Source organism: Microtus pennsylvanicus, chromosome 7 (assembly GCF_037038515.1).
Source record: "Microtus pennsylvanicus isolate mMicPen1 chromosome 7, mMicPen1.hap1, whole genome shotgun sequence".
NCBI classification, from domain to species: Eukaryota; Metazoa; Chordata; class Mammalia; order Rodentia; family Cricetidae; genus Microtus; species Microtus pennsylvanicus.
Window position 1 is genome coordinate 113,950,043 of NC_134585.1, and position 23,796 is coordinate 113,973,838.

General features: G+C 41.3%; 1 protein-coding gene across 2 annotated transcripts in view; it reads left to right on the forward strand.

Moving 5' to 3' along the window:
• The first annotated feature begins 1,367 nt into the window (after window positions 1-1,367).
• Man1a2 (mannosidase alpha class 1A member 2) overlaps window positions 1,368-23,796 on the forward strand; it is a 128,996-nt gene continuing 106,567 nt past the window's right edge. The window contains exon 1 of one of the 2 annotated variants that reach the window (XM_075981792.1): window positions 1,368-2,277. In XM_075981792.1, coding sequence (XP_075837907.1) covers window positions 1,976-2,277 — 302 coding nt within the window. In that variant the 5' untranslated portion in view covers window positions 1,368-1,975. The remainder of the gene's footprint in view (window positions 2,278-23,796) is intronic. The other variant, XM_075981793.1, reaches the window with a different exon arrangement.

Sequence of the window (23,796 nt, forward strand, 5' to 3'; positions counted from 1 at the left end):
TGTAAAGCAAAGACTTCTTTTGTTCTGTGGTAGGAAGTTAGGTATGCAGAGCCTCCTCTAGAAAGTTCTACTGAAATGCAGTTCTGAATCCTGCCAAGGAACATTAAGTTTTCTCGGGCTGACTTCCCACCCCTGTCATTTATAGCTCTCCTCACCAATTACCAGCCACCAGTTAGGATGTGCACAAGGAGCAAAAAGCAAATACTGAAAGAAAAAAAATAAGCGGAAATCAAATGAGATGCAAGAATACACATGCATTGCTAAGAAACCCATTATACTTAGTCACAACCTGGTTCTCCTCTATATTGTAGATATCAGAATTGACTCAGATTGTTTTTAAGCCTCAACTTCAACAATTTTGTCTTTTGGGGTTTTAACACCTGCTCATTCATCTTTGTTACCTTTTGGGGGAGGGTGAAGATGACTAGAGTGTGTCCTAGGGACTGAACCATGAGGACTCTCATGTCCTACACAGTTTGCTGCATTCCTTAGGATGGGACCCAGTTGAAAGGGCAAGGCTGCCATTTTAACAGGGAACCGGCACGTGGCCGGTGCCACCTCCTTCATCCAGCCTCGCGTGCCCAAGAACGCGTGGAAGTTTGGGACTCTGCAGTTGAACCCCGGGCCCGAGTCTGTGTTATCGAGGCAGGCGCCAGCCTTGGTTCCCCGGAATCCGTCAGTTCCGGGATCCCCGGATTCCAGCTCCGCGTTTCAGACCCGGGCGCTCGGTCCCCCTCGCCTGGCCGCCGGGGTTTCCGGGGGCTCGGGGCTCCCGGCGGCTGCGGCCAGGCCCGAGCGGCCCGGCGGGCGGGGGAGGGGCGCGGCGGCCGGGAGCGTGCGCGCGCACCTCACACTCCGCCGCCCGGGGACGCCCACTCGCGAGTCGGCAGACCGGCCCGCGCCCCCCGCAGCCGCTCGGCTCCGCTTGACCCAACCGGTGTCGGCCCCGCAGCCGCTCGGCGCTCCTCGGGCCTCCGGAGGCCAGGGACCAGCCCCGGGCCGCGGTGCCGCGCCGCCGCCGGCCTGAGCGTGCGAGCCACCCGAGACCGGGCCCAGCCGGAGCCGCCCTGCGCCCGCCCGAGGCGCGGCTGCTCGCCCCCGCCCGCTCGCCCGCCTCTCCCCGGCGGTGCGAGGAATGAGCCGGCGCCGGCCCCGGGCTGTCGGTCCGAGGGCCGAGGCCCGGTTACCTCGCACGCAGCCGAGGCGCGGGGACTCGGCTCCCGCGGCTGGGCTCGGCCGGGAAGCGGGCGGCGGGGCTCGCTGAGGAGGAGGAGGAGGGAGGAGGAGGAGGAGGAGCCGGGCGGGGGCGGCCGCTCGGCAGAGGAGGAAGTTCCGCTCCTGACAGAGCGCGCGGCGGCGCGGGCGCTGAGGTGTTCGGGACGCCGTCGTCCTCGCGGCCCCGGCTGAGCCTCTCGCTGCTACTCCGCCCGGCGCCGCTGCTCGGAAACCGCGGAGAGATTGAGGAGCGGCGGAGCGGAGGCTCCGGACGCGATCGAGTGGACCGACCTGCTGCAAGTCAGCGTGTCGCCGGGCGCCCGCTGGGACGGCCGGCCGCCTCCGAGCATCGAACCGGGCGCGGGCATGGCAGAACCCACCTTGCAGCTTCTCTGCAGTGTGGCTCGCCCGATCCATTCCCGGGAATGAAGAGGAGACTCGCGATCACCCGGTGAGGCACTGAGAGCCAGATGGCGAGAGGATCTTACCGGACAGAAACCAGCGATCACTTGGGAGGTCACCCGGGCTTCTGGATGTAATCGGAGAGCGTGAAAGAGGTGGCCTCGTAAAAAAAAAAAAAGAAAAAGAAAAAAAGAAAAAGAAAGAAAAAAAGAAAAAGAAAAAAAAGCACAACAATCCTTTGAGAGGAGGGGGAATTGAATTTATCCGTTTTTGCCAACGTTTTGATAAACGGTTCGATGTCTTGTACGTTTGATATAAGATGAGAACTTTCTAAAGTATTCCGTCCAAGAGCCTAAGGATGACTACCCCAGCGCTGCTGCCCCTGTCTGGTCGTAGGATACCGCCTCTGAACCTGGGGCCGCCCTCCTTCCCACACCACAGGGCTACCTTGAGACTCTCCGAGAAGTTTATCCTTCTCCTTATTCTTAGTGCCTTCATCACCCTGTGTTTTGGGGCATTCTTCTTCCTTCCAGACTCTTCAAAACACAAACGCTTTGATCTGGGCTTAGAAGATGTGTTAATTCCTCACGTAGATGCCGGCAAAGGGGCTAAAAACCCCGGAGCCTTCCTGATCCATGGACCCGACGAACACAGACACAGGTTCGTTTGTTTCTCAAATTCTGGTACTTTCAAATTTAGCCTCTCTCTTTGGGTAGAGTAAGGGACAGTTCACGGCTTTTTTTTTCTCTCTTCCCCCTCCTCCTCCCCCAGTAAAATTGTCAGTGTTAAACGTTGCAGGTTCAGGGCTAGCTGCGTGGAGAAGCCTGGAAGGGCTGCTAGAAAGCCTTAGTTTTCAGACTTGGCTGCTGTGCACAGCTGGGAGAACTGGGCAGGCAGCGTGCGCACATTGGGAACGTGTTGCGTTCGGTCTCTGCCACCCTGTGAAGTCACTGACTCTTGACAGCTGCTAGACTTTGCTCACCCAACACGTCCCAGTCCCTGGCTTGTGCTCTGATCTTTCTATCTCTGACTACTATAATTTGGTCAGTTAACCCGAACTGAGCTCTTGGGAGGTATACTCAGGACGAAGTGGAAGCTCTGCTTGCAGCTTTCAAGTCGTTACTGATTTTTTTTTTTTTTAGCCTAAAAGGAGACTTTGGAGGCAATTCATTTTTCCAAACGTGTCTCTTCTCCCATAAGCTAGTCCTTGAATAGGCGAGGAAGAATTATGTATTTCAAGTGAGACCACCGGAATGATTGAACCCCTGTAGAAAACTGGTAGTGGTTTTAACTTAAGCGTGAGGATTTTGAAAAGCCGAGGTTCAAATGTGAGCCTAAGTTAAATAATTGGCACAGTACAGTGTTGTGATGAGGGCTTTCTCCGTTTGTCAGCGCAGTTAATAATTGCTTGCTTGGTGGGTCATTGACTCTTGGTTTTACCTTATGGAGTACTTCTAATATAGTTTCATACCATTTTTCTATAATTTGGGATTTTTTGGTACTTCAACGCAGGTACATTTAGGTTTTTTAAAAAATTTTTCCCCTTTGCTTTTGTAACTGAGAAAACTCTTATTTGGGAAAAAGCTGCTGGAAAAATAAAGTGTTTTTTCTGTACAACCTTATTTCCCATGATATATATATATATATATATATATATGAATGATGTGACGAGCATTTGAGAAAAAAATGTATTTAAGACTGGTGTCGGAGTTCTTAGAAGGCAGTGATACATTAATGTCAATTAGCTATTATGGTCAACTGTCATGTACTAATAAGTAGCTTCCTTTATATTTGTAAATTTGTAAATGAGTAAAATTGTTAATTTTTAGTTTAATGAATTTCTATTTAGAGAAGAAAAATTCTCAATTGAAGTTAAAATACAAGTTTGAATGAAAATGCAGATATGTGCATTTTACTGCACAATTTTAAAAGGTCTATTTAAGTTTTGTAAATAACAATCCTTAAACTTTATAGCTCATGAATATATGTATGTTTATTGTTATTGTTGAGAACACCTGGTTCCTGAGTTTGGTGTGAGAAAGTTATGATGGCTGAAGACTGGTTAGGAAAAGTCAAGGTAGCAAATGATACACATGGGTTGGGTTTGCTTTGATTACTGAGTGGAACATTAGAATTCATGAAGCAAGAGTTCAAGTAGTGAAGGACGTCTGTATTGTCTCTATCTCCACAGTGTTAACAGTTGGTACGTCTCTTCACTTTGTTCCTATCAAAAGGAGCACTTTTCAACTACATTAGTTTATGACTGAATTGTTAGTTAGCAATAAATACTGTTTAGACTGCCAATCAGAGTTAGTGGACCTTCCCTAGGTGGTTTTGTTTTGGGAGCTAGAAAGTTGTCAGAGCAATCAGAATTTATAGGAGTGACTGCCTAGCATTTGGAGTGCAGGTGGCGCGCCATGAGAATAGGAAGGTTCCAGGGAGGGAGGAGGGGGCTCTGATGAAACTGTGGAGTGAAAGAAAGCTAAATGAAGTGTGGGATGGGAGGACGGGAGGCTGCACCGAGCATCCTAGTGGAAATGGTGTGGCATCCTCAGAGATGCAAGAAATGTCCCAGTGACTGATGCAGTAGACAGTGTAGTTGTGTGGCTGGTGAGGAGAAGAGATGGCGGTGTGGCTTCAGTTTCTGGTTGTCACAGGTTATTAGCATGCACAGAGTGGGAGCTTCGTGTGAAAGGCTGCATTTCTGACTTTTCCTGAGAGAGCCTGAGGCTAGAGCAACACTCCAGTTGAGGTCTGGCCTCCTCGGGCCGCTCTTGACAGGCTTGTGATGTCCGTTTTATGTCACCTACTTAAGGTGTCAAATAAGTGATATAATAAATCAGTACTTGGCCTGCTGGTGGTTAAGTGTGTGTCTCGAGGCTGGATTCAAGGGTCTGTTCTAAGTGTTTTGATCTTCTGCGTAGCTTATGGGAGGTCCACTGAACCAAAGGAACACCATCATTTTGAATTTAAAAACAAAACCAACTACTTTAGTATAGGAGGACAGCCAAGGTTTGAGAGTCTAAGAACAGACCATAGTAGTGATATTAGGGAAGAAGAGAAATTAGTAGAGAAATGAAATTGAGTTAAGTTTTTGATGCCCATGGTTGGCTGAATATAGAGGCTAAGTAAGGTAGGAGGAGGGAGTCTAGGGTAGAGGAGGGAGTCCAGGGTAGGAGGAGGAGTCTAGGGTAGAGGAGGGAGTCCAGGGTAGAGGAGGGAGTCCAGGGTAGAGGAGGGAGTCTAGGGTAGAGGAGGGAGTCCAGGGTAGAGGAGGAGTCCAGGGTAGAGGAGGGAGTCCAGGGTAGAGGAGGAGTCCAGGGTAGGAGGAGGGAGTCCAGGGTAGAGGAGGGAGTCCAGGGTAGAGGAGGGAGTCCAGGGTAGAGGAGGGAGTCTAGGGTAGAGGAGGGAGTCCAGGGTAGAGGAGGGAGTCCAGGGTAGGAGGAGGAGTCCAGGGTAGGAGGAGTCCAGGGTAGAGGAGGGAGTCCAGGGTAGAGGAAGAGTCTAGGGTAGAGGAGGGAGTCCAGGGTAGGAGGAGGAGTCCAGGGTAGGAGGAGGAGTCCAGGGTAGAGGAGGGAGTCCAGGGTAGGAGGAGGGAGTCCAGGGTAGGAAGAGGAGTCTAGGGTAGAGGAGGGAGTCCAGGGTACAGGAGGGAGTCCAGGGTAGGAGGAGGAGTCCAGGGTAGGAGGAGGAGTCCAGGGTAGAGGAGGGAGTCCAGGGTAGAGGAGGGAGTCCAGGGTAGAGGAGGGAGTCCAGGGTAGGAGGAGGAGTCCAGGGTAGAGGAGGGAGTCCAGGGTAGGAGGAGGAGTCCAGGGTAGAGGAGGGAGTCCAGGGTAGGAGGAGGAGTCTAGGGTAGAGGAGGGAGTCCAGGGTAGGAGGAGGAGTCTAGGGTAGAGGAGGGAGTCCAGGGTAGGAGGAGGAGTCCAGGGTAGAGGAAGGAGTCCAGGGTAGAGGAGGGAGTCAAGGGAGGAGGGAGTCCAGGGTAGGAGGAGGAGTCCAGGGTAGAGGAGGGAGTCAAGGGAGGAGGGAGTCCAGGGTAGGAGGAGCTAGTTCAGTGTAGGAGAAGGGAGTCCAGGGTAATTTCTGAGTTTCTGGTTTACATGGTCTTGGATTAGTACAAAAGTTTTTTTTCTATTATTTATTTTTTTTAAATTTATTTTTAAATTGTCTTTGCCTTTATATAATTGATATTTGTGAAAATAATTTATTTGCTTAGCATGTTCCCTTTTGTTAAGTAATTTATAAATTTCTGATAAGCTTTTTATATGATTATTAAGCATGTTTATAAAAATGTTTATAAAGTCTTTCAGAGTGCCAGTCAACTGTCAAGGTGATACAAGCACAAACAATATGTTGGGTAATATTTTAAAGTGTGTTGCTTTTGTTTATGCTGCATTTGTTTAACTCTGTGAAGCTATGATTTTTTTTGTCTGTCTAAAATGCCTGATGGTCTAGTAAAGAACTGAACAGCCAATAGCGAGGCAGGAGCAAGGATAGGTGGGGCTGGCAGGGAGAGAGGATAAGTAGAAGAAAAAACAGAAAAAAAGAACAAGGGGAGGAAGACTTCAGGGGCCAGCCAGCCATGGAGTAAGAGTGAAAGTAAGACATACAGAAGTAAGAAAAGGAGAAAGCCCAGAAGCAAAAGGTAGTCAGGATAATTTAAGAAAAACTGACAAGAAACAAGCCAAACTAAGGCTTAGCGATTATAAGAAAGAATAAGACTCTGTGTGTCATTTATTTGGGAGCTGAATGGTTGGCCCCTCAAAAGAGCCCAAAAGGGTAAAACAATAACACACAGCAACAATACCAGTAGTTTAAAATTACATTTGTGATTTTAAATCACCATAAATAGGAATTTTTACAGTGTGCATTAATGTTATTATAACATGCACTGATTTATGTAAAGTGTCATTTTTCTAGTTTGTGTATGTTAAGGCAGTTTCAGTTCACTTGCCAGTCTTTCATTTTGAAACTGACATTTACTTATGTAAATGATAAACAAATGAGCTTGAGCCCCTCCACTTCCATGCGTGCATGTGTGTTTGAAACATTGAACATATTTGCAAATTATCCTTTAGTCAGGATCATGTTAATTTGAATTAAATACTTCAGAGTCATGTGTGTTTATTTCTTAAAGGGGAAAAATGTAGGTTTTAGAGTAGAAGGATCTAAAGTGAAACTGTGGTTTTTATTTGGTGGCTATATGACAGTGTCCTAGATGTAATCATTTTGAACCTGTAGTGGCCATTGTTAGTTAGTTACATCAGACAAAATGTATACTTTAGCTGGATGTAGAGATGACTTAATAAGGCACTCTGGAAGCAGAGGAAGATAGATCTATGTTGAGCCTGGTCTACCTAGTGAGGTTCAGACTACCCATGGCTATATGGTGGGATGATGTCTCAAAAACAAAACACAAACTCAAACATAAATACAACCTCACAAAAAGTGCTGCAATGAGAGATTCTTGAATTCTCTCCTTTTTTAGATTTATTTTTAGTTAATGTGTCTTTCTGTGTGTATGCCATGTTTGTGCAGGTACATGCAAAGGCCGACAGAGGCGTTAGATCCCCAGTAGCTGGCGTTTTATAGGCCACTGTGAGCTGTTGGATGTGGGTCCTGGGGTTTGAACCTGTGTGCTCTTATCCACTGAACCATCTCTCCAGTCCTTTGCAGTCTATATTCATATCATGTTTGCTGTTTTTTGCTTATGAATCATTATTGCTTTTTAGTGTATATATTGGTTATTTTTATAGTCACTGTGACTAAATGCTCGACAAGAAGTAGCTTAAAGGCAGAAGGGTTTATTTTGCCTCACAGTTGAGGAACACAGCTCATTGCATGACAGTGGGAGCAGCTTGGTGTGGAGTGCTGAGGAAGCAGAGAGAGGCATTCTGGTGTGTGTCTGGCTTTCTCCTTTTTCTCTTTTTATTTAGACCTTGATCTAGTCCATGGGATGGTACTCCCCAACTTTAGCTGGGTATTTTTTTTTCTCAGTTAAATGTTTCTGGGAAATTCTGGAAATGTTCTGGAACACCCTGGACAGACATACCTGAAGGTGTGCCTTGTATGGAGTTGAGGAAGCCCAGGGTGAGAGAAGCTCTTAGTGAATGTTTATTGTTGGGATGGACACAGTCTTGCCAAGGACTCTAAGAAGACCCAAGTGAAATGGGCAAACTTGTTCCCCATATGGGTCAGGCTCAGAAGGTTTGAGTGTTAACTGGTAAGCGGTCAGGCTGTATAAAAGCTAGCAACTGTAGCTCTCTCTCCATGTTTACCGCTGGAGATTGTTTGCCTCCAGAGCCCCTGCCGAAACTAGCCAACTCCTTCTCTTATGCTGTGCGTGAGCTTACTGAGGGTTTGGATTGCAGAGATGTGGTGGCGGCCATTCCATCAGAATGTGTTCACTCCCACCTGACCCCAGCTGTTCTGAACATGTGTCTTGTGTAAGTCCTTTCTTCGTTTCCTCACTGCGCCCGTCAGGACCCAAGCCATGCAGCACGTGGCAGTGCCTCGTTAATGGGCTAGGTTTTTCAGCTGAGTTGACAGTTGAAATTTACCATCACAACTCCCCCTGCTTGTCAGTTTGCCCAAACACATTACTCTAGTCTTTATTCTCCCTCCATCCCCTGTAGGCTTATGGCTGATTCATAATGCAAAATACATTCATTCCAGCTTCTGAAGTCTTCAGAGTCTTAACACTTTCAACACGATTCACCATCTAAGGTCTCTTTTGAGACTCAAGGTAAATCTCTTAACCATGAGTCTCTCATCCAATAAAACCTAAAACAAAACAAAGCAAGTTATATATTTTCATTTACAATGGCACAGAATAAACATCCCTACTCTGTAGTGATATTTTGTTTGGAATCGAACAAATAAAACTTTACCGAAGATCAGAGTGCCGAGTTAAGTCATTCCTTAGCCATAGAGGTCAGGGAGTGGTGGCACACACCTTTAATCCCAACATTTGGGAGACAGGGAGACAGAGGCAGAGGGATCTCTGTGAGTTCAAGGCCACCCTGGGCTACCCTATTATTGATTGATTGATTTATCTATCTATCTATCTATCTATCTATCTATCTATCTATCTATCTATCTATCTATCTATCTATCTATCCATCCATCCATCCATCCATCCATTCATTCATTCAGGCTTATTCAGTCTCAAATATCCTGGAGGGAGAGGTTGGCTTACACCTTTAATCCCAGCACCAGGGAGGTGGAGACAGGAAGTGATATAGCTGGGTGGAGAGCGGAACATAGGCAGAAGGAGACAGGAACTCAGATGCAGTTTGAGGATTTGTGGAGACAGGATCGGCCCTTCAGTCTGAGGATTCAGTAGAGGTAAAAGGTCTCTCCAGTGGCTGGCTGCATTGCTTCTCTGATCTCTCAGCCTTCACCCCCTGATATCTGATTCTGGTTTTTTATTTAAGACCAATTAGAATTTGTGCTCCACCACTCCTAAAGTTAGTAATAAGAGCATAGCAAAGAAAGATAGGGCCAAAGCAAGACTGAAATCAGACAGGACATATGCCAAATCCTATAGCTATATGTCTGCTATCCAGTGTTCGTAGGGGTTCTTTAGGAGCTCCAACAGCCTTGGGTAGTCATTTCCTCCCAGTTCTGTTGCCTACAATACAGCACGCCTAACCTCTCTCTTAGACTGGCCCCATTCCTTCCCTGCAGCATTTTTGGTTCTAGCATTTCCAACTTTCTGTGGTCTCTATTGCAACTTAGATTTCACTTTTATAACTTTATGCAGGGGTCTCTTTAGGGGCCCCCTTACAGGGAATCTGACATTGTAGTTCCTGTCTTACATGGTTTTCTGGAACCTTGATACAATCCTCCATCACTCTATAATTCTGTGAAACTAACACTTTACGTATAACTCAGCCAAGTTTTGCTACCAGCTCACAATGTAGTCTGGTGCCCTGTTCCACATGACCTCCGTGTGCATTGGCAGTTGAGAAGACACTTCCCTTGGCAGTTGTTTTCCAGCAAGAAACTCCTTCAGCAACATTCTGAGTGCACTCTCTTTTCATCTTACAAACTAAGTTGTCAGTGGGTGTGGTCTTGTCCTAAAAGGGTGTACATATGCCATGGTACATGTGTGGAGCTTAGAGAACAAATTAGTTTTTTTAATACCATGTTGGTTCCAGAAATTGAACTCAGGTTATAAGGCTTGGCAGCAAGTGTTTTTGCCCAGTGACCCATCTCTTTGGCCCCCAAAGGAATCATTTTTGTTTTCCTAGAACAAAATGATTTCTCTTTAATTGCCTTAATCTCTCAACCTCCCCCTTAAAGAAAAATGTTTTTTAGATTATTTAATTATATGTGTATATGTTTGTGCACATAAGTGCAAGTACCCAAGGAAGCCAGAAGAAGGTATTGGGTCCCCTGGGTCTGGAGTTACAGATAGCTGCAAGCCTTCTGATATGGGTGCTAAGAGTTAAACCCTGTAAAGGTCCTCTGCAAGAGCAGCGCATCCTCTTAACTGCCGAGCTTTAATTTACTAATAACTGAGATTCTTTGCTTATGTCTGCCATGTTTACAACTTAAGCTTACTCATGTTCCTTTCCTTGCTAAGCTGAATATTTTCCCTTTTTTCCCCCTCTCTCTCTCATTATTAACCTGGGCAGGAGGAGTGAGTAGTAACCATGCCCCAGGCTCAGTGCTCTGCTATAGTGAAATTTCCTCTGCTAAACACATTAGTTCATTACTTTTGAATTCAGCTCTGCTCAAGTTGTCTAGACACAGGCAGAACACAGCCATATTCTTTGCTAGAATGTAGTTTGAATGCCCTCTAGTCCAGTTTCCAGCCGAGTATTTCTGTCTGAGGCCTTGTGAACTGTGACTTCACTGTCTGCATTTTTATTGGCTCTTTGGTCCTCTGTGCTCCCACCATAATGACCTGTTAAGTTCCATAGGGTATCACTCAAGAACTTAAACACTTGCCATTTTTGACTCCTGTTTCCCAAATACATAGCAAAAAGTTATATGCACATATATATTAGGTATAGACATAAAGTATTTATTTGTAGAAAGTCAGATTTAAAATTATTTAAAAACTGTTCTTTGGTTTTCATATAACCTTACCATTTATTAAGCACAAAAACAAGTTTGTATATTAATGATATGTATGTGTTTATTTTTACATAAAGAATTAAATTTGTGGCTACTTTAAAAAAAAGAAATCTTAACTGAATATTTAATATTGCAGTAGATAGAACATCTTCATTTTTTAGAGTTGATTAGTATTTTAATTTTATAATCATCAGTGTTGAGAATGCTGCTTCACATAAATTAGTGTGAAATAGCAAATGTACAAGAATATCTTTGTATATTTTCCATGCACTTATTTCTTTGTTTATTTAGTATGTGCATCTGAGCATGCACATGCCTCAGGGCTCCTGTGGAAGCCGTGTGGATGTCAGGACAGCTGTGGGAGTTGGTTTTCTCTCACCACCATGTGGAGGATTGAACTCATGTCATCAGGCTTGATGGCAGGTGCATTTATCCAACTGGCCCACAGAGAGCACGTTTAAAGTCTTTACAGAAATGGCTGGAAATTGTGCCATAATCCCAAGCCAAAATTCAGTTAGTGATTTTTAAAATAAAATTCGTCAGCACCTGAAATAGCATCTCGAAAAATCAAACTTTTTTTTTTTCCTTTGGTTTTTTTTGGACAGGGTTTCTCTGTGTAACAGCCCTGGCTATCCTGGAACTTACTTTGTAGACCAGGCTGGTCTTGAACTCTCCTGCCTCTGCCTCCCGAGTGCTGGGATTGAAGTGTGCGCTATCACTGTCCAACAAAATCAAACATTTTAGCATTTTATACAAAGATAAACTAATACATACTGATTAAAATATTAGAAGACTTTGTTTTTCATAATTGAATTATTTTCCCGTTTAAGTAAAAATATGTGGTGCTATGGATGGGGTATAGTGTTTGTGTTGTGTGTTCAGAGTCACGGTTGCAGTGAAGTCATGTGATGCAATTTAGTGAGCATCGCTAGAAACTCCCCAGATTCAGTATGTTTGTTGTTGAATGTGTCTTTGGTTATTGCATATTTATTGTTGCCATATTTTCATGCCCCCTACATTCAGTTACATGTTTCCGTCTGTGGTTGTGACCCACATTTTAAGAAGCTGAGTTACACTCGCAGATCCAAAGTCTTGCAAATTTCTCCTGTAAACCAGTTCTAAAGGACTATAAACTACGTAGACAGGCTGTCACAGCAGTGGCAGACCTACTTCTTGCTTCCAGCTGTCTGTGTTAGTTACTTCTTGTGTGCTGTGACCAGGAAGCAGGGTAGAGTGTTTATTTTGGCTTTTAGCTTAGAGTGCAGTGGTAGGGAAGGCAAGATGGGAGGAGTTTGGCTCATGGTCCTGGCCAAGATGTGGAAGAAGGGAATGTCAGTGTTCATCTGGAGTTTTCCTTTCTCCGTTGTTGTTTTAGTTCCTGACCCCAGCCAGTGGAATGGTACTCCCCAACTTCAGGGTGGGTTCCTCCATCTAGCTGACCCTCTTCGGAAATCATACAGACACACTCAATAGAGTGCCTTATTAATACCCTCAGTGTTTCTTATTCCAAACAAGTTCATAATTAAAATGAAACATTGTAGTACGAGAGTTAGAGGCTGTAAATATCAGTATTGCAATTTTAATTTTTTAATTGTACTCCTAACATGTTTATTTTATTTTTTGAGACAAGGTCTTGCTATATAGCTCAGACTTTCCTGTCTCAGTCTCCCAGGGTGTCAGAATAAGAGTTACTTATACATAAAGCGTTTTGGTCCTTTTGCAGGTTTGCTGTTTTGTCTTCTAGTAAGTCTGTTGGATGTTCCATGACCTTTGTAATGTATTCCCCACTTAGCTCTTAGTTGTTTGTCTTGCTTCTCTTTACTTAGATGTGAATTATATACAGTCTGTGTATACTTTATACTTCTGAACAACATACTAGAGTAGGTGTCTTTATTATTATTGTTCTTTGGCTAAGAATATTGACTGAATACCCTTTTCAGCTCTGTAATTGGAGAGCAGTAGTCTGTCTTCATAGACTTAACTGTTCATGGCTGTAGGTTTTATGCAGTAGGTTTTATGCAGTTCTCAGATTAAGAATACAGTTGGCGGTATGGATAGACTCTATGATTCCTTCTTCACTCAGAGTGTAGTTCTTCCTGGTTCCTCTGCACAGCTCCTCCAGTAGTTGCTCTCAGATGGAATGACGGTGATTGGAAGATGATGTAAGAGATGTGAAGAGCTCTGTATAAGTATTATATATATATATATATATATATATATATATATATATATATATATATATATATTGTGTGGAGGTTCTGACCAGTCTCAGGCAGACTATTGGCCCTTCACTGAGATTTGGAGCACTTGCTAGGGAAGTAGATTGAGTATTAAGGAAGTCCTGGTTGTTTTAAATCCACGTATGGTTATAGATTAGTGAAGAGTTCTTCTAGATCCTGATGCCAACTTTTTGGTGGCTGGTTTGTTGTTTTTGTTTTATGATGATCTGAGTTTTTCATTTGTTCTCTGCTTTAAATCATTTCTAGTTTTTTTTTTCCCCCACAAGTGTAGTCTGGGAGATGCTATACTGTAAGCTATTCACTCACAGGGAAGCATTTTGTATATGCTTATTTAAAGCCTAATTTTGATCTGAAACAAAAATGCCTGTAAATTTGCTTTATTAGTTTTGAAACCACAGAATTTTTTATTCTTGTATTGGATATTATAAGAGATGACTATTAAATACCATAATAAGTAGACAGTATTTATTGGTGGACAGCATTTTATTGTTGTTGTTGTTATAACATATAGCCAGCCAGCCAGTGATGGTGCACACCTTTAATCCCAGAACTTGGGAGGCAGAGGCAGGTGGATCTCTGAGTTCTGGGCTAGCCTGGATACAGGATAGCCAAAGCTACAGAAACCCTGTCTTAAAAAACCAAAAGACAAACAAACAAACAAAACATATAAATGGTTTAAGGAAATAATGTTTGCTTCAACTCTACTTTATTTCCTCCAAAAACTAGCTTTTTACAAAATTTACTTTGGCTTTCTTTTTTTTTTTTTCTTTTTTTTCTTTTTTTTATTTATTTATTTATTAAAGATTTCTGTCTCTTCCCCGCCGCCGCCTCCCATTTCCCTCCCCCTCCCCCAATTAAGTCTCCCCCCAGCCCGAAAAGCAATCAGGGTTCCCTGTCCTGTGGGAAGTCCAAGGAACCCCCACCTCCATCCAGGTCTAGTAAGTTGAGCATCCAACCTGCCTAGGCTCCCACAAAGCCAGTGCGTGCAGTAGGATCAGAAACCCATTGCCATTGTTCTTGAGTTCTCAGTAGTCCTCATTGTCCGCTATGTTCAGAGAGTCCGGTTTTATCCCAGGCTTTTCCAGACCCAGGCCAGCTACAATGTTCATAGCAGCATTGTTTGTGATAGCCAGAACCTGGAAACAACCTAGATGCCCTTCAATGGAAGAATGGATGAAGAAAGTATGGAATTTATACATATTAGAGTACTACTCAGCAATAAAAAACAAGGACTTCATGAATTTTGCATACAAATGGATGGAAATAGAAAACACTATCCTGAGTGAGGTAAGCCAGACCCAAAAAGAGGAACATGGGATGTACTCACTCATATTTGGTTTCTAGCCATAAACCAAGGACATTGAGCTTATAATTAGTGATCCTAGAGAAGCTAAATAAGGAGAACCCAAAGAAAAACATATAGGCATCCTCCTGAATACTTTGGCTTTCTTAAAAAGAGTTCTAGGGCTAGGAAATGTTTGTTTGTTTGTTTGTTTTCTTACCATCTCTTCTTTTAGACTTCCTTATTAAAACATCAAATTCATGATCTCTGGATATTCTTTCCAAAATATTGACGTTGATTTAGTTAGTGTAGATTAAGGTTGTCTTTTTAAAAATCTTTAACATTGCTACCGATTCTTTATTAGCAAAGGAAATGGAGTTTACCTCTGTGTTCATGCCCAGGTAGCTTTTCTGGTCAGACAGGTAGAATAGCTATAATCCAGGAGGACAGTCTGTGTAACAGTCATTTCAGTCAGCACTGGACTGTGGGTCTTGTAACGTCACACTGGAGCTAAAAAATGCCATCACTTGACGAATGCATAGCTGAACAAGAGGTAAGGGGAAGAAACTGTGGAAGGGCAGGTCTGGGAAGGACTCCGAACCCGTGGTAGGCTTTAGCGCAAGCAGGCTTTAAGGAGCTCCTTTGAACATGGAAAGTGTGGCCCCCAACTCTAAAAGGTTTTACTTAGCAGAGAGGAATGATCATCGTACATTATCTGTTTATAAGCAAAATATTATTTTCTATCATGGCTATTTTAATCTGTGTTTTTAAAATACTTTTTTTTGGGGGGGGGTTCGAGAGACAGGGTTTCACTGTAGTTTTAGAGTCTGTCTTGGAACTAGCTCTTGTAGACCAGGCTGACCTCGAACTTACAGAGATCCCCTGCCTCTGCCTCCCGAGTGCTGGTTTTAAAATACTTTGAGATTTTTTTTTAAAATACTTTTTCTAATGATGACCTTTAAAAAAAGTTCTCAAGAGTTCTTGTTACTACTTTGTCCTTTATTAATAGCTTGACTTACTCCTTTAGCTCCTCTGCTATTAGACTGTCTTTAAAGCTTTCTTAGTCTTTTTATTATTATGGTATATTCAAAGGATTGTATAATCATTACTTCCTGATCTGTCTTTCCAAATAGTCCTTAAGGACAGACAACTATATTTTTCTTTCTTTTTCCAATACAGAAAGGCCTGCTGTTAAAAAATGACAAAAACATTAGAAATAATTTATATTTGCCCAATATAGAACAAACTTATTCCTGAAATTGTGTCTAATAATACTCAATGCCCCTGCATTGAATTTCCATTTTTTTTTTAGGAAAAAAAATAAAAGAAATAGAACTATGTGCTGAGTGTTTTCATGTGTTTAATGCTCTCTAGTTTTCTCATCAGATCTGTAAGTGGTTTTTAGTAATCTCATTTTGATACTCTAACATTGAAATCATGCCCAAATTCTGAACGTTTCTCCCAGAAGCTATGTATCTACCCAAAATCATCCATTGATTTTTTTAAAAATGTATTTCCTCTTGATTGAAAATGACAAAAATACACAATCTAAGTCTGTATATTTCTTGACAATGAAAATGATTTAGTTACTTTTCGTTTTTCTCTTTGGGCAAATTCTGCCAGAAATGTTTATTTGCTGTTGAGCTTTTGTTGAAACTTTTTTTTTGTTAGAATATTGTTAGAAATACAATTTCTGGTGGAGATCGTTTATTCAGATTGTGTTTGAAGCCTTCTTCTAAGGACATTCTTTGTAATACTTGTCTTACTCATATGGTCCAGAGGAAGACATCCTTGTATGTTTAAAGTAATATTGGACTCAAAGATAAAGGAGGCTCTAGTTTTGGCCTGGCCTTTAGTATTGAAGTCTATTAAGGTAAGCTATTTATTTCTTTATGCTTTTGCCTAGATGTCCTTATTAATGAAATGAAGGAATTGACTGAATCATGTTTTGCTCATGAACATTATCTAAAAGAAACTTATGCAACAGGGAACCGACAAGTGTGTGGGTACACAGCACAAAGACTGAAGATATATTCTATTTAATGGAAATTGCTGTCATTTTTATATATAACATTACAAATTTTAAAATTTTGGTTTTTTTTGGTTTTGTTTTTGAGATAGTTTTTTTTTTTTTGCCTTGGCTATCTTGGAACTACTTCTGTAGACCAGATTGGTCTTGAACTCACAGAGAGCCGCCTGCCACTGCCTCCCCAGTGCTGGGATTAAAGCCACGCACCGCTACCACCTGGCTATAGCATAATTTTTTAAAAGTAACTAAAATTTATTTATAATATTGTTATACAGTACATGCAGATTTAATAAATGGTGGCTAAGGAGATGGCCCATGGGGTAAGAGTGGTTGGGGCATATGTGTAAGAACCAGAGTTTAGATCCCCAAGACCTATGTAAACACTGGGTGTAGTCATGGATCTTTCAGCACTCTAGGGAATGGAGACAGAACACTTGCTGGGGCTGGCTGGCAAGCCAGCCTAGCCAAAAAATGAAATAAAAGAAAGACCTCTAGGTTCTGGGCGAGACCCTGTTTCAAAGGTGAAGAGGAATAGAGCAGGGCCCCGACATTGTCTTCTTGCTGCTACCATCATACACTCATACACACATTTACCTCACATACACACACGTAAGTAAAACACTGAAACAAGTGAAATGACTTCTGTATATTATTCTTGCTCATTAGTGTAAAACAGTAATTTATTGAGTGTATGTGACACCTTGAAGGAAGAGTTCAGTATATTTGCAAAAATGTTTCTAATTGCCAATTTTTGGAGTTGGGTACAGTCACACTGATTTACCATCTAAGCTGTGAGAATAGATTTTGGGAAAAGCAGAGTCCTTGAGTAACTGAGCCCTTTAAGAGTTTTCACTGCTACTGAGGCACAAATTACCTTTGGCTTAAGATATCATTTTCTAGCCTTAATATTGAGAGATGTTCCTGAAGAGATCTGCTCTCTTTTGTTCTGCAAATCTTACAAGTTAGGCACTATATATTTTTTTTTTTTAAAAAAAGGGAATAGGGTAATCTGGAAACAGTATGGGTTATTGTTTTGCCTTTTGTATTTTGACATTTACATATTTACAAAATCCTCCTTTATTTTTGTAACTCTCTTGGTTTCTCCTTTATTTATTCCGCAAGTATTTTAAGTTTTTATTATGTATCAAGTAATATGCAACATATTGGGAATTATTGTAGAATAACTTTTAATTTTTGACAGTAGACACTACTGAAATCCAAATTTTAGATTCAAATCTTACTGTCATTCTTAATGCATTCACCTCTGTGAGAGGTTCTGCTTTGATATTTGGATCACTAGTATTATTTGTGTTTAGGCTAGTCATTGCTTTTGCTTTTCATTTTGTTTTCTCTGATGTATTTTATGTCATTAACTTGTGTATTTTGATTATGGACTGAGCTATTTGGAAATAAGTGGCAGATATGCCTAAGGTTCCTTCCTTCCTTCCTTCCTTCCTTCCTTCCTTCCTTCCTTCCTTCCTTCCTTCCTTCCTTCCTTTCTGATTAGTAATGGATCCTAACATTTGAAAAAAAAAAGAGGCCAAGCATAGACATAAATTTTTGTACTTTAAACTGTTTGTAACTTACGTATAGACTTTTTGAGTGTGCATGCACTTTCCCAGTGGTAAGGCGAGCATGATGAAGAGTTTGTGTTTGGTCTGCTAATGTGTCTATTCCAAATGTGAGGCGTTTTTCTATTATTTTCTGATGCTCCAATCCTTTTCATGACCTGGATTTTTCCTCTGGTTATAAAGCTGGTGGCGGTACAGCAGGGAGCTGTAACCTCCAGTGCTGGCTCTCTTGCAAACTCACTGAAAATGTAAATTGATTGAAACTTCAGAAGAACATTTAGCTATCCTGACCGATTTACATGTGTATTTCTTGTTTCTGCAAGTCTAGAAAATTATCTTAGGGAAAACCTTGCAACACTATACAAAGAAAGGTTGAAGAATGTTCCTTGAAGCTGTAACATGACAGGATTAATGATCCAAATGTTTGTCAGTGAGTATTAGTTAATAAATTCTAATGACTTCATGTATGCAGAGGTCTTATACTTTTATAGCTTCTATAGATCTTCCTAGTTACAACCAATGAAATCACAGTTTTCATAGTTTTAGTGTATTTAGTATCTCAAGTGCCCCCCTCCATAACAGTCTTGTTTTTGATGAAGTTAAGAGCATACATAACATTAACAGTGAATGCCAGGCATGCATAGAGTTCTTTGCATTTTTTCATTTCAGCTGAAGATTTATCTTTGAAGTCAGATTTTGGCCTGACACTGTCATTTTAAGTACTTATATGTTCATAATATGTTTCACACATTTTCAACATTATTATGATTTGAATATATTGGCATTTTGGGGTTCTGTTTCAATTATATTATCCACTTAGATACTCTGTTGTGTAGTTAGCTCAGAAGTTATATGCTTCTCAGTTGATAGATTTTTAGAAAAGATTCATTCTGTAGAAGCATTTGGCGTGTATTACTAGGTGCCTCTATTTTTCTTCAAGATTAAAATGTGTAATTACTGGGTTGCAGTGTTGTTTCAGTAACCTGTGACATTCAGAGCTCTGGGTTGACACTTCAACTTGTGTGTTTATAAACCCTGGTACTACTCCACTAAAGATCAGTTTTACTTTGTGTTTTCCTTGATTATTTCTAAAGTGAGAATATTTGTGAACACATTTCCTGGTTGTTTAGGTTTTATATGCTATGAGACTTTCTCTCTCCTGTTTTGTGTTTGAAAACTTCTGGGCCAAGGGACCTTTTAGCTTCAGCCTCCCGAGTATTCCTGGGGTGACATATGTGTGCTACTACACCAGCTATGTTGATTTCCTCTTTGGGGTTTTGGCCTTTTTCTTTCACATTTGTAGAAATTACACTTTCTACGTGAGCCCTTTTGTTAAGTGTATTAGGGTTTCTTCTTGCTATGGAGTCTATGCTGCTTAATTTTGTGAACTCAACCCAAACTAGAGTCATCTGGGAAGAGGAATTCCCTGCATTGGATTGGCTTGTGGTCATTGCTAGTTGACGTATGAGGGTCAGTTCACTGAGGGGTGTCATGATGCTGGGCAGGTGGACCTGTACTGTATAGAGGTAGCCAGACTGACTGATGGAGCAACAAGTCAATGACCAGCATTCCATGGTCTCTGCGTCTGTTCCTGCCTTGGCTTCCCTCAGTAGTGGGCTGTACCCTGTCAGAGTGATGAACCTGGCCTCTCTCAGGTTGCAAGAGAGGGCAGGTACTTTGCTTTTGTGTTCTGTAGCTTTAGTTTTGCATACGTTTAACATTTTAATGGGATTTGAAATGGTTAGCATTTTCTTTTATGGTCTTACTTATGGGTTTTTTATTAGAAAGTTTTCCTGAAGTTACAACCAACACTTTCCATTCTGGCGGTTTTAAATTTTGCTCTTCATTTCTAAGCATTTAATTACTGGTCTTGATTTTTGTATATGATAAATAGTGCGGAACTGGTATGTTTTCATGTCACCCATATGTTTTCCATAGGAGTATCTACTTGTCTCTGTTTCACTTAGTGGGAGTCCTTCCTATAGATTTATGATACTATTCATACTGTATGAAGTTTCATAGACTTGTAGATTTCTTTATGAGTTTTGTTTTCTTGGACCTATTATATATTAGCACTGGGATAATGTAGTTTAGATGAGGGTAGATTAGATAAAGTGTGTTCTTCAAAACTTCTCACATTAATAATTTCAAGATCTTATGTACTTTGTTTCAGATAAAATTCACCTAACATGAAACTAACCATTTTAAAGTGATGACTTACTTAATGGCATTTGTAGACGAAATATTATTCAACTACCATTCCTAATTTGAAAACAGTTTCAACACATCAAAAGGAAACACTATTTCCTGTGAAGATAGACTTTCTTGTTTTTGTAGCCGTCTGTCAGAATTTTGATAAGAGATTACTGTAAATCTGAGGGTTGCTTTGGATACTATTACCGTCCTAACAGTGTATGATACCTCTCTGTTACTTAGGTCTCCCATACTTTGTTTCTTTCTTTCTTAGTTTGTTGTTTTCAGTCTGCTTTCTGCACTTTAAAGTCATTGCAGGTATTGTTCATTTTCTCTTTAGATGTTATTAGAAATATGATTGCATTCTTGGAAGGACATGGTGGTGCATGTCTTTAGTCCCAGCACTCAGGAGCAGTGACAGGTGGATCTCTGTGAGCTTAAGGTTAGCCTGGTGTACGTGAGTTCTAGGACAGCCTGAGCAACATGGAGAGACTCTGTCAAACAAATATGTGGTCTCCAGTTTTATTTATTTACTACTTTTATTTGATTTTGGAGTTTAGGTAATAATGGTCTCATAGAATGAGTTAAGTTTTTTTTTTTTTTTTAGTTTCCCAAAAACTTCTGTGGAGCTGATATTAATTTATATTAAGTCCTTGGTAGAATTCTCAAGTGAAGTCTTCTTCACTGAGGTGTGGGGTGTGTGTGTGTGTGTTTGTGTTATATTTATAAGATTGCTGTTGTGCCTTCTTATTTCTGGATATTGGAAATTTGTTACAATTTCAATACCTTTTGTTCAGTAACCAATAAGAGAAGTGGAAGGAAAATCAGTAGGGACATAAAATCAACTTGACATTTATAAAACACTACCCAACAACAGCAAAATATACATTCTGTTAAGACCATTTTCTTGGCCATAATAAAAGGATTCAGGTCATATGAAGTATATGCTTAGCGTCAGCGAAATTAAAACACATTGCTAAGGTAAAGATAGTGGATAATCTCCAAATGTCTGGAAATGGACACCTCTCTGAATCATGAGTTACAGAGGACATAAAAAGTACAGTTGGATGAGCAGTAGGTTTACAATGGACTGAACGCTTGAGCTGTGAGTTGTTTGCTCTGAATGAAACCATCTTTACCCACGTTCTAGACTGCATTGTCTGATACTGCTGTAACTGCTTTCACTTAGAGTTTTTTGTTTGTTTGTTTGTTTGTTTTGTTTTAATGAAGAAACCGTCCTGACATGTATTTGCTTGCTTTTGAGATAGGGTCTTAGCATACAGCTTAGGCTGACCTAGAGTTCACTGTGTAGCCCAGGCTGGCCTCAAACACACAGTCTTCTTGCCTCTGCTTCTTAGGTGCTGAGACTGTAGGCATACATGATTATGCCTAGTTATTGAAGTATACTTTACAAAATATAAAGTGTACCCATTTAAATTTGTTACTTAGCTTTCTGATCACTGACAGAATGCCCGGACTTAATCTAGAGGAGAAGGGGTTGTTTACAGCTATAGAAGTGTTAGTCCATTGTGTGGAGGACATGGTGAGGCAGAGCCTTCTATATCATGGTGATGAGGCAGGAAGGGAGCAGGGAAAAGGTACTCACAAGAGCCTGTTCCACTGACCTACTTTCTGCAGTTAGGGATTACTACCTAAAAACTCCAGAAGCTCCCAAAATAGTGCCACTAGCTGAGGACCTGTGTTTTATTATGTAAGATTGGATGCTTGTCTGTGAGGAGTCATTTCATATTAAGGCAGTAATATTCATGTAGAGTTAGGTGGGAGCTTGAACTGCCTCTTTAGGACAGATGATTTTCAAGTCCAGTTATCTACCCTTAGGTAGCTGAATATCTGTGCTTTGTTGACATTTGACTTAGCATGTCTAAAGTCATACTATTCATCTTTCTCACCCTTTCCTTATCTGTTTCCTTCTTGTGTATATGTTCATGTTTTTTATGAATGTGAGTTTTTTTATAACACATGTGTTTGTGTGTGCATGTGGAGGCCAGAAGTTGATGCCTTCTGTTGCCCACCACACTTACCTGTCTACCTGTCTGTCTGTTTATTTTGAGACAGAATCTTTCACTGAACCTGGAACTGACTGATTTGGGAAGACTTGCTGGCCAGGAAGCTCCAGGGTTCCTTTTGTCTCCACTCTCCTAGAATTGGCATTAGAGGCAGGCACAGAGATTTGCCAAGAATACAGGCATGCACCATGGCATCTAAGTTTCTGTGTGAGTTGGGATCTGAACTCAGGTCTTCATTACTTGTATGGCAAGCACCTCACGGACTGAGTCATTTTTCCAACATTCCCTTTCCTTCTTTATTCTTTACATTAATTAATGATATTCCTTTTTTACAAGTCAGTATAGAAAATATTTTTAACTCCCTTTCCTTTCTATATTGATTTACCCAAATTTATTGATTCTGCTTTTTTAAGATTGAAAAAAAAAATGTGTGTCTGTGTGTGGGTAGGAGCCTCTGTGTGTGAAGAGAGCTAGAGTTACAGATAGCACTGAGGGGGCTGGGATTTGAACTTGAGTTTTTTGGAAGAGCAGCAAGTTCTCTTAACCACTGAGACATCTCTCCAGCCTCTTGGTTCTGCCCTTCTAAAAATCTCTAATATTCTGACCTTTATCTTCTTATCTAATTTTGTTTGTGTGTGTGTGTGTGTGTGTTTGTGTGTGTGTGTGCGCGTGTGCGTGTGCGTGTATGCGTGTGTGTTTTCCCAGGGTCTATTTAGTACTCCTTACCTTTGGGAAATACTGTCTGGTGTGCGTGTGCGTGTATGCGTGTGTGTTTTCTCAGAATCTGTTTAGTACTCCTTACCTTTGGGAAATACTGTCTGGTTGTTATGGAATTCAGTGACTGATAACTATTCATTTGACCTAAAGTTACTAATGAGATAAAATCTATTAGGCTCAAGTTAGACTGATCATTTAGTGCTCAGGATATAAGCAGAAAAGAATTAACAGTCAAACTGTTGATCTGTACCTAAAGAAAGACTGAGCTTGTGCTGACGGTCACAGGCTGCACCATTATGTGGCAGTGCTTTGGAGCCTGCGGAGCCTGGTGACAGATTGGCTTTGGCATTGGTGCTTGAGGCTCAGTAGATTTCTCAGTGCTTGGCTTTGAATCTCTCTTGAGCCTTTTTCATGTGACTGATGCATTACTTGCACTGATACAGAATTAGGCTTCTCTGTTAACATGTCTGAAGAGGAGAGTTCACTCTTAGGGAATGGGGAGTTCCAGTGTTACAGTTTGTACTGATTCTTAACATAATCAGTATACTAAAAGTGCATGATTTGGCCTACTATAATAGTATACAGAAAGTTCTTTGTTGTTTATGTGAGGGTGCTATTCTGTGTAGATAGAGTACATTCATTTGCTACTGAGAATCATCTTAGACTGAATTGTGAATAACTCCCTTATAATAGTTGGCACCATATTATCTCCTGGCCACCTCCAAGTTTGAGCGGTCTTCTGTCATGGCCTTGAAGGTGAGGAATTTCTTTTTAGAAGTTCTTAATTTTCTTTAGTCACATTTTACTAAGTTGTAAAGAATTTCGGTTGTGTTGTTTCACTATTTTCTTTACCAGCTGCTGATTGTCCTATAGTCATTTACTAAAACTGTGCTTGGTCTATATTGTACATCAGCAGCAATTTACCTGACTTCATCAGTTATTTTTTAATTTGTCTCCTACATTCTATGAAATTTCCCTTTAATATTATTAAAATAGGATGGTTGAAAGGGTTGTTTCATAGCTATTTGTAAAT